The sequence below is a fragment of the Eucyclogobius newberryi genome, unplaced genomic scaffold (assembly GCF_026437365.1).
Source record: "Eucyclogobius newberryi isolate DKJ021-1_F unplaced genomic scaffold, fEucNew1.0.hap1 SCAF_17, whole genome shotgun sequence".
Lineage (NCBI taxonomy): Eukaryota > Metazoa > Chordata > Actinopteri > Gobiiformes > Gobiidae > Eucyclogobius > Eucyclogobius newberryi.
In genome coordinates, this window is record NW_027315801.1 from 4,890,238 (window position 1) to 4,905,901 (window position 15,664).

A 15,664-nucleotide genomic window follows, 5' to 3' on the forward strand; every position below is an offset into this window, starting at 1 on the left:
TGAATGTTTTGTATGTATCATGTGATGTGAGGCACTAAATTGGACACTAGTCTATTATAATATGATACATAATTTATATCCAGGAAGTTGTATTGCTAATTCTTCTACTTCTACTTAATGACTCTCAAGCTGATTAACTGGTTATTATAGTTAATTATGTTCACTTTGAGTCAGACATTACCTTGCAGTATTAGTGGATGAAAGGAGATCATGGATGTCAGGGCTTTTTTCCTCTTTTTATCCTTGTGGCTGAGCACTTTTCATGTGACTCCTGGAAACAAATATAAAAAGAGTCTGAGTGAAGCGCACGGTTTTGAACTACACGTCACGTGTGCACCACGTGGTAAGACACGCCTCTACACTAGAGGTAAACATGTGTGCTGGCAAACATGCTAATATACATGCTAGCTACATAATACGAAACACGTTTACTATTATAATTATTTAACGAGTTAATTCACTTGATCCACACACTGGATTGCACATAAATACATTGTATGGATTTGTCAAATATATCAGAGTGTAACTAAAATTCTGACTTTTGTCAGTAATGTTGTTTTAGAATTGTGTTACAGTTGCAAGATGGAGGCCGCATTAGGCAGCATCTCCCTCTAGTGCGTCACCTGTACGTCGGTAGTTAGCGCATGGTGTTTCCCGGCTGCGTGGGTTTCAGACTGATTATTTGGGCTCATATCAAACTTTTTCATCAAGTATTCTGTGTAAATTCCAATATCAAATAATCCCCTTCACTGCTTGAAAATGTCTGAAGATTCGTGGGCTCTGGCAGTGGACGTCCAAGAATCCACAACTGAACCGACAAAAGTGAGTTTGTCTGGACAAAAACGTGTAAACTCATTAAATTATCCCACACACCTGTTAGCTTAGCAATAGCTTATCGTTAGTTGCAGGGCTAGCGTAATTACACATTTTTTGGGGAATTTATATGCTTTTTATTAGATTTGCTTTATTCAGCACAGTTACACCACGTCCACATTTAAAAGACAAGTGCAAAATGAACCGCTAAAGCAAATAACCTTTCATTAAAAGAAAAACTATATATACACTTCAGCCATTCACGTTCAGTGGTGTTTTTCCATTCTATTTTGCTGAAGCTTTTGATGAATAAATAAATATTTACCTTTTTTTTTTCCCCTCTCCTCCTCTGGCAGTGTGCCACTAAAGGGGGGCGACTTGGTGGCCCACCCAACCTGAGACCAGATATAAATGGTAAGTAAATAGATTTAACTAAAGATTTAACATCCACAGAGTCACCCTCCATGGAGTTAAACTGTGGAATATTATAGGCAAACGAACGTGGTGAACCAAGTACGAGTCAGGTTTGCGGAGAGGCAAGCCCGCTCACATGTTTTGCGTGCAATAAAAATACAAACATAAATACATGCTATTTTAATTTTTTTTGGAGTTATTTGGAGTATGTTCTGTAGCCTTAAAACTTTAAAGATGCACTATGTCAATTTTCTAGTGGAGAGTCCTGAACCTCATCTCCATGGAAACAATCGAGCAATCCCTAGTTTTTGTTTTTAAGCAATGAAAGGAATCCCTGGAATTTAATAAATGGATAAAATGTTAGATTTTATGTGCATGTTTATGGCAAAAGGGACAATCGCACTGCAGGACGTTTACAATATTGTTCTTTAGCCTCTGGTGGCATTGATTATGTTTTATTTTGTTCATTTAGTCAGCACATTTTGGGATCTGAAATGTTGATTGACAGTATCTGCTTCGGTTTATCCACATAATAATAATAATTATAACAGCTCACAAGTGCATTTCATTGGGAGAAACGTTTCCTTCACAAACGACTTTTCGACACGGCGATGTCTAATAATAACTGTCTGCTGCAGGAAACGTCATTCAGAGGAGGTCTTTGGGCACAGCAGAGGCCAAACGGAGGAGCAGCGGCGGCTCTGAGCGCGAGCTGGAGAAGATCGATCGGGCTGAGCAGAGTTTGCTTAATAAAATAATCCGGACAGCTCTGGTGAAGAACCGGAACCAGGTGGAGGTGCTTCAGCGAGACCCCAACTCGCCGCTGTTCTCCGTCAAGACGTTTGAGGAGCTCCGGCTGTGAGTGTGCATCCCGAAATAGTCTCTCAGTTCTGTTCTGGGTCATCACAATGACAATGAAGGAGGAAATTCACCAAAAAATGTTTTTAAATGTCTAAAGCAAAGGGACTCGACCACAAAAAAGAGCAGAAATTTCACTTTATGAGAAATGTTTTAATCTGCGCTTTTTGTTGCACAACATTTTCCGTACAGTTCCCACTTCTCGTAATCAAATGCCTCAGAATGCAGACGTTTGACTCGTTTTGGCCGGTTAAAATCGGCACCGAGTTGTTTTCTCTCAAAAACGGAACAGACTGAACCACAAACGTGCCACGATATGGACTTAATTGTCTTGTTTTTCCACTGGGGCTTTTAAAAAAATCTGTCACATGCTCAGTATTATAATTACCTTAGCCACGCAATATATATCATGAAGAAAGAAAAGACTCAAACGACACAGAGTTAAATTACTTTAATCGGCACGAATCATTTATGGTGGATTTCTTTTTATTCTTTAGTGCGTTTCATGGAGTTGGAGCATTGAAGTCGGGCGCTGCACAAACCGTGTTTCTGTAGATGATAATTTCACTGTTTTTTTTTCCCTTTTTAGAAAACCTGAGCTTTTGAAGGGAATCTACAACATGGGCTTCAACCGACCGTCTCGAATCCAGGAGAACGCTCTGCCCCTCATGCTGGCGCAGCCGTGAGTGTTTGTCCGTCTCGTCCGCCGCGTCCTCAAACACTGCACGCGATTCAAAATGGTCTCCGTACTGTTGGGGCTGTACAGTGCTCCTGAGTAAAAGCAGCGAAATTTACGAAGAAAATAGAACTTGTCCATATACGGGCCACACCTGACAATAAATTGAGGTTCCCACATTATATATAACAAGAGATATTTACACATAAACGCGCTAGTGATGCGTCTTTTGAACCAGTTACTAATTAGACTAATATCTCAGTGATTATGAGTCTGATTGTAATAACACACAGTATTTTGAAGCTTAAACTATAGAAAACATGTGTCTTCTGACGATGACTTCTACTGTGTGTCAAATGCTTGCGCTTCCTGCTAGAGTGCCCCCCGGTGGCCATTCCAGTAAAATCTATAAATTGGACGCCCAGTTGTAACTTAATGAGCGTGGGGTTCAAAGCGGGGGGGAGTAGAGTCTGAAAAAAGAGTTCTTAAAGTCCAAAAAATACGGTAGTCGTCTGAAGTGGCTTGTTTATGATGATAATGTTGTCGTTTTTAGCCCCCAGAATCTGATCGCCCAGTCACAGTCCGGGACGGGGAAAACGGCAGCCTTTTCCCTGGCCATGCTCAGCCACGTGAACCCGGCTAACAAGTGGACACAGGTACAGCTCCGGGACGAGGGTGAATATCCATGTGTCGATCCAACAAAATACGTACAGAAAAATCACCGTTCACTTTTTTTTATGTGAAAGTTTACGTCAGTTTATTGTCCATTTTAGTTTTTAATCGGCCCTTGTTGGTGCATTTTTAACCATAAACGATCGATTATCAGTCTAATTTTGCACACATTCTACAACAACGTTCACAATATAATCTACATTTTGAAATATTGCCCACCTGTAAACGGTATATTGATACAAACGTATCAATATTTATAGTTTTTTTTTGCATTGTAACATTATTTGGACAGTGATTAATACATCAGAAATTTGCGGAAAATTGTGTTCAAAATCTTCTTGGCTTCATTATTAGTTTCTGAAATGAACTATGTACTTGATGAGCTTTTAAGTGATGACCTAAAGCCATAAGTATATATTTTGCCCTCCTCGTATTGAGTTTGAGCGTGTCGTTGCAGTGCTTGTGCCTCGCGCCCACGTACGAGCTCGCCCTTCAGATCGGACAAGTGATCGAGCAGATGGGCACGTTTTATCCCGAAGTCAAACTGGCGTACGCCGTCAGGGGCAACAGAGGTGAGAAGACACACCCTGTCTTTATGTGGCAAAGACACCGCAACCTTTGATATTGTTCCTAATAATTACAATATTCCAGTGTGAATTACCCCGTCACGACTTCTCTAATGGTCAAGAGTTATTTGTCTTGATCTAACGGTGTTTTTCCCCCATCGTGACATTTCACACCAGAGAGGTTTTAGTTTTCTTTTTTCTACTCGCTTTTCTGTCGTTCTTTTAAAATGTGATCGTGGAAATCGAGCTGTGACATCACATTCTGTCTGTAACTCTTGTTACGGGGGGGACGGTGGCAAAGGCGGTTAGCGCTCTTGCCTCCCTGGGTTCGATTCCCGGACCAGACCAACATCACATGATCTCTCTGGGTGGAGTCTGCATGTTCTCCCCGTGTTACCGTGTTCTGGGTTCTCCGGCTTCCTCCCACCCATGCATGTGTTAGGCAAATTGGTGACTCTAAATTGGCCCAATGCATATTCTGCTACAACACTTAAAACATTGCATCTAGTTCGTCCAATGTAAATGCTATGTCCTTAAATAAAAAAATAAAAAAACGTACAATCAGTTATTCCTGACCGGTCAGAATCACTGCTTATTCAATCACTCCTAATCAGATCACTACTCTTAGTACCGGTACTGTATTTCCAGGAGTATAAATCACACCAGCCAAAAAATGCATAATGGAGAAGGAAAAAAAACATAAGCACTGGAGCATGAAATGCGGTTGTGTGAAAATAACAGATAATATCACATAAGTCGCTCTGAAGTATAAGTCGCACCCCGGCCAAAACTATGAAAAAAGGTGCAATATCGTCTGGAAAATACGGTATTCAGATTACTCGAATATACTATATATAAATGATCAACGTCGACATATTTCTCAATCTATTTGTTTCAAAGAGCTAGCTATAGTCTTACAGAGCAGTGTCTCATGTTCAGTGCTGTTTATTTAAGATTAAAGGCGGTATGGACGATTTTTCGGCGATTTGAGAACGCAGGCGGAAGTGCACATGCCACTCCCCCGTGCGGACTGATACAACACACACGTGCGTTTGTTTATTAGCGCAACGGAGCGCATCGCATCGCTCGTCTCCCGTAGATTTCTGTCCACTTCTGCGTCAGCTCGAACTGTCTTTCTCCGTCTTCATTTTGCCCCGTACACTGAGGGAACTATATTATGATAGATCCATGCGCTTAGACACGCGGAAACGTGGGCACAAGCCTGACGTGGCTGCAGGTGAGCGATAGGTCTGTTTTATGATTGATACGTGGCAGGACAAATGATTTATCCACGCCACGAGGAAATATGATAAAAAATTTGCTGAAAAAAATCGTCCATACCACCTTTTAAGTTTAAAAAAAATCAGATCGACATTTATGGATCTTTGGATGAATTTTAACTCCCTCTTGCCTTTGAGGCATTATCATAAAAGCTGTTCACACACTCTCGCAAAAAAAAAAGATGATAACGATGGTCTTGTTCCTGTGACCGTGCGGCTCCATTATTAAACATCTGTGCTGCATTATTCCTAATCCACTATGCCGTTTCTTACCTCGGGAAGTTGAACGTTTGCCTGGAGAGATATTGCACAGTGCACCGTTTTAATAAGAACCTAAGACGTGTAAAGTGTTTGAGAGTAGTTTTACCGTTGTGGTTTGTCGCCGTCGCCAGTGTCTCGCCACGCGGCGCTGGAGGAGCAGATCGTGATCGGGACCCCGGGCACGCTGCTCGACTGGTGCGTCAAATACAGAGTCGTCGACCCCAAGAAGGTCTCCGTGTGCGTGCTGGACGAGGCCGACGTGATGATCGCCACGCAGGGCCACCAGGACCAGAGCATCCGCATCCACAGGTCACAGGTCACACACACCAGGACCAGAGCATCCACAGGTCACACACACCAGGACCAGAGCATCCACAGGTCACACACACCAGGACCAGAGCATCCACAGGTCACACACACCAGGACCAGAGCATCCACAGGTCACACACACCAGGACCAGAGCATCCACAGGTCACACACACCAGGACCAGAGCATCCACAGGTCACACACACCAGGACCAGAGCATCCACAGGTCACACACACCAGGACCAGAGCATCCACAGGTCACACACACCAGGACCAGAGCATCCACAGGTCACACACACCAGGACCAGAGCATCCACAGGTCACACACACCAGGACCAGAGCATCCACAGGTCACACACACCAGGACCAGAGCATCCACAGGTCACACACACCAGGACCAGAGCATCCACAGGTCACACACAACAGGACCAGAGCATCCACAGGTCACACACACCAGGACCAGAGCATCCACAGGTCACACACACCAGGACCAGAGCATCCACAGGTCACACACACCAGGACCAGAGCATCCACAGGTCACACACACCAGGACCAGAGCATCCACAGGTCACACATACCAGGACCAGAGCATCCACACACAGGATTGTCCTTGACACATACATCATCCTTGTTGAAGACTTTGGTTTGGTCAAGTTCTAGTCCTGGTTTAGTTCCAGTTTTGATGCAGTGTTTGCGTAATTGCGAACACGGCCTCAACGTTGTTTTGAGTAGTTTTGGCTAGTTTTGATTTTACTTGTACATTTGTGATAATTTGTGCGGAGTAACAAGTGCACTTGTTACTCCGCACAAATTATCACAACCTCCATGTCACTTCTAAATAACTCCGCAAACTCCAGCGGTAGAGGAAGTGTCTGTTCTTCTGCGTCGCTTAGAGCGTTGCTGCAGAGCCCTCTTGTGGTTTTAGAAGCAAAATTAAGTCTTTTTAGTTCAATCCATCGTCAAAAAAATAGACACAAATGTAAAGAAGTGGCTGTTTTTCTCATTTAACTTTATTGTATTGTTCTGAAAGTTTAATTTGGTAAAGTCGGTCACAAACTGAAGGAACAGTCACATGTCAGATCACGGCAATGAAAGAAAATTCAAGATTTTACTGTTTAGTCTCGAATCGTTAAATCGAGATGTTTTTTCTCAATCGTAAGACTAACTTTTGATATTGTGACATCCCTTTTCCCAGGTCAAGCCAAATGAAACGCATCATGTACTTTGGCCAAATGTCTCAAAATGTCTCCCACAAACTGTCATCTGAAAGCCGTGAACTGCATAGCAAGTGCGTCTGTCTGAACAAACTTGTTTCTCGTTTGTTTTCTCGCCGCAGACTGCTGCCGGGCGACTGCCAGACGCTGCTGTTCTCCGCCACCTTCGAGGACTCTGTGTGGCGGTTCGCCGAGCGCGTGGTCCCTGAGCCCAACATCATCCGTCTGCGGCGCGAGGAGGAGACGCTGGACACCATCAAGCAGTTCTACGTGGTCTGCGCCGACAGAGAGGCCAAGTTCGACGCCCTCTGCAACCTGTACTTGTGCCTGACCATCGCGCAGGCCATGATCTTCTGCCACGTACGTGAAGGAGCACTACCGTATTATCCGGAGTATAAGTCGCACCAGCCAAAAAATGCATAATCGAGAAGAAAAAAACATAAGTTGCACTGGAGTATGAAATGCGGTTGCAAGTGTGAACATGACAAATAATATCACATAAGTCGCTCCGGACTATAAGTATATAAGTGTAAGTCGCACCCCGGCCAAAACTATGAAAAAAGGTGCGACTTATAGTCCGGAAAATACAGTACTTTTACACACATACAGTACCTTCATTGTGGTTTGCTGAACACAAATTGCCTCCTTCACGGACCTCTTTCAAACCGTCCCAAAAGATCTCTGTTTCTGAAAACGGTGCCAATATGATGACCTTTGAAACTCAACAAGAATATATTTATTTAATAATTTTATGATAAGATTTGTGCTCCTTCTCGAGACAAACAACAATGCCACAAAATAAAGCGTCATCATTTTCCCTGCCCTCGTCTTGGGTTATTATGGTAATGATCAGGTTCTGAAAAAATGTAGATTACTATGTTTTAAAAAAAATTCAACCCGTTTTACTGATAATCTATGCAAACCCTTTCCATTCAGGCAAGAGTCTGCAGATTACTTGGATATTTTAGATATTGATACGTATGACTTAATCAATACAGGAATTCCGGCTTCTTGATTCAAAGCGTCCGCTCAATCTCAAAATGACCGACTCTTGCCGTTTCACACGTCGACGTTCCGTTTCCGCAGACCCGCCGGACGGCCGCTTGGCTGACGTCGCAGTTGTGCGAAGAAGGTCACCAGGTGGCGCTGCTGAGCGGCGAGCTGACGGTGAAGCAGAGAGCGGCGGTCATCGAAAGGTTCAGGAAGGGCAAAGAGAAGGTGCTGGTGACGACCAACGTGTGCTCCAGAGGTAACGCAGCCCTGTCCAGGCGCCAAGGGTGGAACTGCAGCCAACTGTGATGTCCCGGCAACATAAACGCATCATAGTGGGGTTTTTCCTTTCAAATGTGTCCTTTCGGTCATGATTTTGGTCAATTCTAATAAATCTTGTGTCCTAATATTTGGTAGAACCCGCTTTGATTACAGCACACATTCACTGTCAATAAGCTTCTGCCATATTAAAGTCGCTATGGACGATTTTTCGGCGATTTGAGAACTCTGAAGCTGAAGTGCCCATGCGCACTCCCCCGTGCGGACTGACACAACACACACACGTGCGTTTGTTTATTAGCGCGACAGATTAGCGCAGACCTTCAGTGTGTCATTGTTCTGCTTCTCAGATGTTTTCTCTGCTCGATGCCGGTGATTTCCCTCTTCTCAAACACAGGGACATCTTTTCCATGTCCACGGGGGGAGTCTTTCCACATGGTTGTTTCAGAAATGAGAAGCGGCTCAGTTTGCTGCAGTTGAATCTACGTTGTGACTATCTGAAGATGGCTTCTCTTCTCAGGTCACGCCCATGTAAGGTTAAGAGCCATTGATTGGTGTTTGTCGTTTGCAGGTATCGACGTGGAGCAGGTGTCAATCGTGGTGAACTTTGACCTCCCGCTCGACCTGGACGGAAACGCCGATAACGAGACGTACCTGCACCGGATCGGCCGCACGGGGCGCTTCGGCAAGAGAGGCTTCGCCGTGAATATGGTGGACGGCGACTACAGCATGGAGCTGCTGCGCCAGATCGAGATTCACTTCGGTTTGTGAGAGTCAAGTTCACTTTAGATTACCGTATGTTCCAGACTATAAGTGTCTTAAGTGGCACTGGAGTCTAAGTCACAGTTTTTTGGGGAAATTATTTGATAAAATCCAAGACCAAGAAGAGACATTTAATCTTGAAACTTAGTTTAAAATAATAACAGATTAGGGAACATGGTGAATAGGTGTACGTATGCTAACGCTAACACCTTCAGCTACATGAGGCACAGACAGAACTGTGGTAAGTGTCAGGTAACGTAACATATGAATAGTTATTCAGATAACTATAGCATAAAGAACATGCTAACAAGTTTACCAAAGCATCAGTTTTACCCCAAATCCCTAAATCCATTGAATTCTTCTTCCTCTGTGTCACTTCTAAACAACTCCAGAGGTAGAGGAAGTGCAGATTCTTCTTCTGCGTCGCTTAGAGCCTAGAGTCCCGGGGAGAGAGCGCGCACCCGTTTCCCTGCTGCTGTGCTCCTTTATATCGCAAATGCACATTTTAAACCTGTTTACCACATTTTCTTCAGCGCGTTTTGCCGTGACTGGGTGGGTGGGCGGGCAAGGGTGCACACGTAAGCGTCAGTTCTGTGTTTAAAACACGCTAAATCTACTGTTGCGCGCTCTCCCCCCCTCTCCTCCCGTGGTGCGTTTTGGGCAAACCCGGAAGAAAACATCTTTTGAAATTTAAATTATAGTTATATTCCGTTCGCCTGTGCAATATATTTCATTTAAAAATCTGTAAACCAAGTAATAAAATAACTGCGGCCTTACTGTGGAAAAAGCATCACGATTTAACGATTATTTGCGATTGTTGAGACTGACTAAACGGCGATTTTCTTTTTACATTGTCTTAACATGTTACTGTTCCTCAAGTTTGTGACTGACAATACAAAATTAAACTCGCTGACAAAATGAAGTTAAATGTGTTAAACGGCCAGATAAAAACAGTAGTTTACATTAAGGCTTTATTTTTTTAATGTTTGAAATAAAAATAATTAAAACTGTCAAGATTATAATTTTTTTGTTCACTCTCGATTAACCTGATGATAACCTTGACACACCTATTTTCAGATGGAGGCAAATTGTTATTTTTTATAGAAAATCTACACATTTTGGACCTTAAGCATTGTAATAGAACGTCTGTGAAACCGATCTCAAAACAATCCTAAAATGTCAGACTGTTTTCTTTTCAAAACAGACTAAAAGTTCATGCTGAGGAACTGGCAGCGTTCCATTTTTGATTCCACAACAATGAAACATTCTTTCCTTTTTTTGACAATAGAGTGACCGTGACTTGATTTCATTTGTTTCAATTCTAGTTGCAGTGTGTTGCAATACCGTACTTTGGACAAATTGCTTCCTTTTAATTCGACAATCACTATTTTGTAACTGAATAATGTACATTTGTAGATGCTTTTGTGACTGAATAATTTAAAGTTTTTTTTTTTGTAAACTCTACAAACTCCAGAGGTAAAGGAAGTGCAGATTCTTCTGTCGCTTAGAGCCTAGAGCGCCCTCTTGTGGTTGTCAGTGTCAAAATACCGAATATTATCACACAAGTCGTTCTGGAGTATAAGTCTCACCCCGGCCCAAAACTATGAAAAAAGATGCCGCTTATAGTCCGGAAAATACGGTAATACTTTTTGCACATTTTACATTTCTGAGCATTAGGAGACGTCACAGTTTTATCGTCAAATAATTCAATTTTCTGTGTCGCTTTCTGTGTTTTACTGACTCGAACACAATGATTCCTCGTGTAATAAGTGATGTATTGTTTATTTTCTCCCACAGACCGGAAAATCACCAAACTCGACACCGACAATCTTGAAGAAATGGAGAAGTTGATTCAGTGAGTGGTGAAAGTGGCTTAAACTGCAAACGCCTCGACTCGCCCGTAGGACTCTCGCGCTTGTAGCACTTGTTTTTGCATGTTTTCTTCCGCGGTTTTAAGTTTGCGGTGACGTTTGAGTTTTCTGTGTGTTTTGCGTGACCATTAATGAAGGTAAAATATTTAACGAGTAAATCCTTTGGAGACTTGAGGCGTTTGACGCTTTAATCGCCGCAAAAGGCTACGTTGCGTTTCACGTTGCCGCGTTATAAAAAATACTAATCGACTCATATGGTTGTTGGAGTGTGACGAGTTAAAATAACGTGTAAAAATCTGTGCTCTTGTTCAAATAAAGAGTGCAGTGTGTTGTCTTTATGCAGATTGCTTTATTGTACAAACGGTGACTTCAGGGTTATTTTTGTAATATGACACGAGGAGTGGTTCCATGAGGATTGGCCTGTAAATATTTGTGTTAAGCAAAAAAATTTGACACCACTTACATATTTGGCATAAAAAAGCAGATTCACATTAATTTGTTCCTTGTCCTGAGCAACACACCCATTGTAAAGTACATGTGACAGGTTACACTACATGTGACAGGTTACACTACACACAATATCATCCTTATTTATGTATCTTTAAAATTGTTTTAAATATTATACTTCTCAAAAATAGTCCTATTTAGTGATTTTACTTATTTTTTCAATCTTCTCAAAGTCATATTTTACATTTTTTATATTATACAAGTTATATTATTTAATTTTACTTAAATTTTCGCTGGATTTTGATGTAATTTGTTTCACTGACATTTCGTTCCTTTTTTACAACTTCATTATATTTTACGATCAGTTAAATAATGTTTTTACAGGAACAATCTCACCAAAGAATGGAATTATTGAACAAACATGAAAACATCATATTTTAGGTTATTAACGTGACTGTTCCTGATGGAGGCAAAGGAGTAAAGTGTGTGTGTGTCATGTGACCAACGTGTGAAGTCATGTGACCAACAGAACAAAGGGTTTCTCAAACTGTGGTACTGGTACATCATCTACTCTAGTTCAGATATTTGTAGAATTCAGTATTTAATCCACATTTCTGTCCTACTTAGGTTCAGTGTTCAGAACAATCAAGTATTTAGACCCGGTTCAGGCCTGGTCCTGAGGCTGGGAGACACACAGCACAGATCTGTCACTGATGCCACATTGTCCCAGAGTCAGTTTCATGTCGGTGAAGATCCTTCGTGGGACTTCCATGGTCTGGATCGTGGCGTTCTCTCTGAACTTCACTCCGTACTCTGCCTCTGCGCTGGTCCTGACCCGGAGCAGAGTATCCGACGTGTCAAAGCGCCGCTGAAACCTCCTGCCGCTCGGGTCTCTGATGGCGAGGAGCAGCGTGTGCGACGATGGCACCACTTCTCTGCCACCGCCGGAGCTGCAGGTGCCCGGGGCGGGTCCCGAGCTGCCGCAGGTGCCCGGGGCGGCTCCCGAGCTGCCGCAGGTGCCCGGGGCGGCTCCCGAGCTGCCGCAGGTGCCCGGGGCGGGTCCCGAGCTGCCGCAGGTGCCCGCTGTGAGCCCTGTGGCCGCGACACATGCCTGTAAACAAGATCGTGTGAAGAACAAGGGTGCATCTCCTGTATACGCGTCTAAAGGAATGAAGGGAAAAAGAGTTCTCCAGAAGCTTCAAACAGACCACAGGTTTTGGAGGTTGCTTCAATTGAGGGTTTTTGTGCCAATTCTAAAGGCAAAGAAAGTATTTTTTTAAACTGCTTTTTAAAGTTGTATTTGTTCTTTAATGGCTTATTGGAAAGATTTGCATGACTTGTGTAAAAGAAGTTTCAATATCTGTTTCTTACCTGGTTAAATAAAGCTGGTTCAATAAATAATTTAAATCAAGAGTTGGCCGACAGTAATCACTAATCATTGAAGGGCATTTGGTTTAGTCCAGTTCATTCAAAGGAAAGTGTCCGAGCCAGTGTGTGCCCACCTCTGCAAGCTGCTGGACACGCCTGCTGCCGGTGACGGTCAGACCGGGCAGCTCTTCACCCGCGCACGGATGCCCGGGGTTTCTGCCCCTCTCTATGGACGGAAGCACCGTGTACTTGTTCAGTGACGGGGCTCCTCCGGCTCCTCCCGCCCGCTCGGAATGCCGCGTCTTCGGCTGCGGACGAACCGGCGCGTCCCGTCCGCCCACGTGGAACCGCGCCGCGGAGCTTTCTTCGTCCGCGTCGCGCTGGAACACGTCAGGCGTCTGTGCGGAGGACCGGCGTCGCCCTTTGGAGGACTTCGGTCGTGTTTGGGGCACGGCCATGGCACTTGGACCGGAACCAAGTCGTTTTTGTATAAAACATAAAGCACGAAACGACAGCCGCGTCTAAAACGTTTGCGAGTTTCACTTCAGAAAATGTAAAACGAACAAAAAGTTAAAAAACAATTCAAAAACAGGCGTCATCATTAATTGCAAGATAAAACCGCGGATGCAGGAAGTGCCCGTTTGGCGTATGGACGTTACCATGACAACAACAGTCGTGGTTAAACATTTAAAGAATAAAATAAATGATATGAATGGAAAAAAAAACTACTGGGAACTGGGGGCAAAGTACGTTATTAAGTTCAAATGTGATGCAAGATTAAAAATGCTTCAAATTAAATTATTTTGGGTTTAGCAATACCATAACAGCAACTGTCACGAACAATATAGAAAAGAAAAAATAACGAAGAAATTAGTAAAACATTTGCAATATCTATTAGTAACTGCTATAATTTACCATTATATTTGACATGTTTAATTTTTATTTCAACTACAAAACATTCTGTACACATATAGTCACCCTGGAAACCATAATAAGAAAAACATGATTTTAACAGCATCAACACTGGCCATGCAATAAAAATATCCAGCATCCCGTGTTCTGGAACAGGAAAAAGATTCATGATAATTATATAATTCCATAAATCATCCACAAAAACAAGGTGCATTTTTATTCATTTTTTTACAGTAATTTTGATAAACCTGACTATAAAATATCACATTTAAAGTTAATTTAAACAAACGATGCACATTCCACGCTGCGGTTCTGTCGTAAAAAACAAGGAATAGTAGCAGTAGCAGTCAAAGTAACACGTTTAAAGTTATTTGTTCCCACCACAGTTCGTAAAACGTTCCTTCGACGCCCGTGTAAATGTCCTCCTCGTCCTAAGGTATGTCCAGGATGTTGTGGCGAGCGTAAAGTTCCTCCGTGATCCGGTACACCTCGCTGATGAGAGGAATGGCCTCCCCCAACATGGCGACCACCTGCTCCGAAGTGCCCACGTTCAGGATGTTGAAGAACGCCGGCCGCCCCGGGAGCAGGATGAAGGACATGCCCGCGGCCTTGCGCACCACCCACGGATGGAACTGGGCCAGCGACACGTTGTAGGCGTCCGCGCACAACGCCGACGTCTTGCAGTCGTCGCCGCTGGTGCGCAGGCTGTCCAGGAACAGCTCAAGCCACCGGAGGGCGCGGTGGAGGCGGAGCAGGGTGCGGCAGCCGGACGTCGGGTGGGCGCCGTACTTGGTCAGGTCCACCAGTTGGTTCTCAAGCTCGTATTTGACCATGGACTGGATGGTGGCGTAGTGCGCGCGGTCGTCGCCTTTGAGGAGGTTGGCCAGGATCAGGACTTTGCTGCCGGCGTCTTTGGATATGAAGCCGAACACGCTTCCCAGCGTGTTCAGGAGTCTGTCGACGAAAACGATGCGTTAACGGGCGTTGTCTTTGGTTTGTGGCGTGTGCCGATGTCCACCTCTCAAGGGATGAAAGGAATAAAGTTATATGGCCAGAAAAAATGCATATTTAACTTTTACATGCATTTTATACAGTACTTTCAGGGGAGTCCAGACTATGACGCGGGGGCAAAAGGCATACGTCTTGGTCATTTGGGCCAGTTCAACAGAATGTCTCAAAGTTGTACCTTTTACGGTAATTTTTTAAATTTTGTTGTTGTTTTTTTACTACTTTGACCATGAACTACGTAACAAACATAAGAAACTGCTGGTGACTTTGGTTATCTCATAATGACAAAAGGAAAACCACTAACAGCATGAATTGGGTGAATTTAATTAAAGACCCAAATAAACAAAGCATTGTGCTCCAAGTCTAATTAAAGCTGATAATTATTAAATAATGATCACGTGATGGAGGAACCCAGTCCATAGTTAATTGGGTAATAAACACAGTAATAAGATAAAAAAAAAAAAGTACAGGCCAAAGTTTGACCCATTTCACGTTTAATTTGATAACTAAATGACACATGCTCTAGTATCACTCACTTGACCAAACCTCGCCAGCCAGTCACGTAGTGTTCCAGATAAACCTCTTTGTTTTCAGACAGGCATAACCTGAACGCGTCGAGCACCTCCTTCAGGCAGAATTTCTGATCATCGGATGTCACTGAATCTGCCATGGTTTTCTTTCTTTTACAAACTGAAAGAGGCAAAAAAACACATCGGCGATAAAGAGCAATGAGAGAACGCGCTCGCGACACGTTCACGACGCGCTAATTCACACGAAAAACGTCTGCGTTCACGAAGTTTACCTGTAAAAATAGGAAGAGATCAAAGTCAGAGCGTCGGTCCCATGAACTGTCAGTGCAGTGCTCGCTTTAACTCACTGCGCATGCTCAGTCCATGGCCGGAAACAAAGACGCAGCTTTCACAATACAATTAAGACCTTCGAGATTCGCAGCTGCCTGGTTACATT

At 43.4% G+C, this 15,664-nt stretch overlaps 2 protein-coding genes across 2 annotated transcripts; one reads left to right on the forward strand and one right to left on the reverse strand.

Moving 5' to 3' along the window:
* The first annotated feature begins 695 nt into the window (after positions 1–695).
* ddx19a (DEAD-box helicase 19a) lies at positions 696–10,951 on the forward strand. Its single transcript, XM_072448819.1, has 11 exons — positions 696–822; positions 1,170–1,227; positions 1,866–2,085; positions 2,675–2,767; positions 3,315–3,417; positions 3,891–4,005; positions 5,672–5,849; positions 7,184–7,421; positions 8,148–8,310; positions 8,902–9,093; positions 10,890–10,951. The coding sequence occupies exons 1-11, from the start codon at positions 760–762 to the stop codon at positions 10,949–10,951; spliced, it is 1,485 nt and encodes a 494-aa protein (XP_072304920.1). The 5' UTR covers positions 696–759.
* Positions 10,952–13,774: 2,823 nt separating this feature from the next.
* On the reverse strand, positions 13,775–15,550 carry cptp (ceramide-1-phosphate transfer protein). The gene is made up of 3 exons (XM_072448494.1): positions 15,501–15,550; positions 15,235–15,388; positions 13,775–14,644 (listed from the first exon to the last, which is right to left on the reverse strand). The coding sequence occupies exons 2-3, from the start codon at positions 15,366–15,368 to the stop codon at positions 14,122–14,124; spliced, it is 657 nt and encodes a 218-aa protein (XP_072304595.1). The 5' UTR covers positions 15,369–15,388; positions 15,501–15,550; the 3' UTR covers positions 13,775–14,121.
* Between the last annotated feature and the right edge of the window lie 114 nt (positions 15,551–15,664).

Coding starts and splice junctions, on each gene's coding strand:
- cptp (XM_072448494.1), bottom strand. CDS start 15,368: ATGGCAGATTCAGTGACATCCGATGATCAGAAATTCTGCCTGAAGGAG. Junction 14,645..15,234: donor GGCTGGCGAGGTTTGGTCAA/GTGAGTGATACT, acceptor TTTCGTCGACAG/ACTCCTGAACACGCTGGGAA.
- ddx19a (XM_072448819.1), top strand. CDS start 760: ATGTCTGAAGATTCGTGGGCTCTGGCAGTGGACGTCCAAGAATCCACA. Junction 823..1,169: donor CCACAACTGAACCGACAAAA/GTGAGTTTGTCT, acceptor CTCCTCTGGCAG/TGTGCCACTAAAGGGGGGCG. Junction 3,418..3,890: donor CGGCTAACAAGTGGACACAG/GTACAGCTCCGG, acceptor GTGTCGTTGCAG/TGCTTGTGCCTCGCGCCCAC.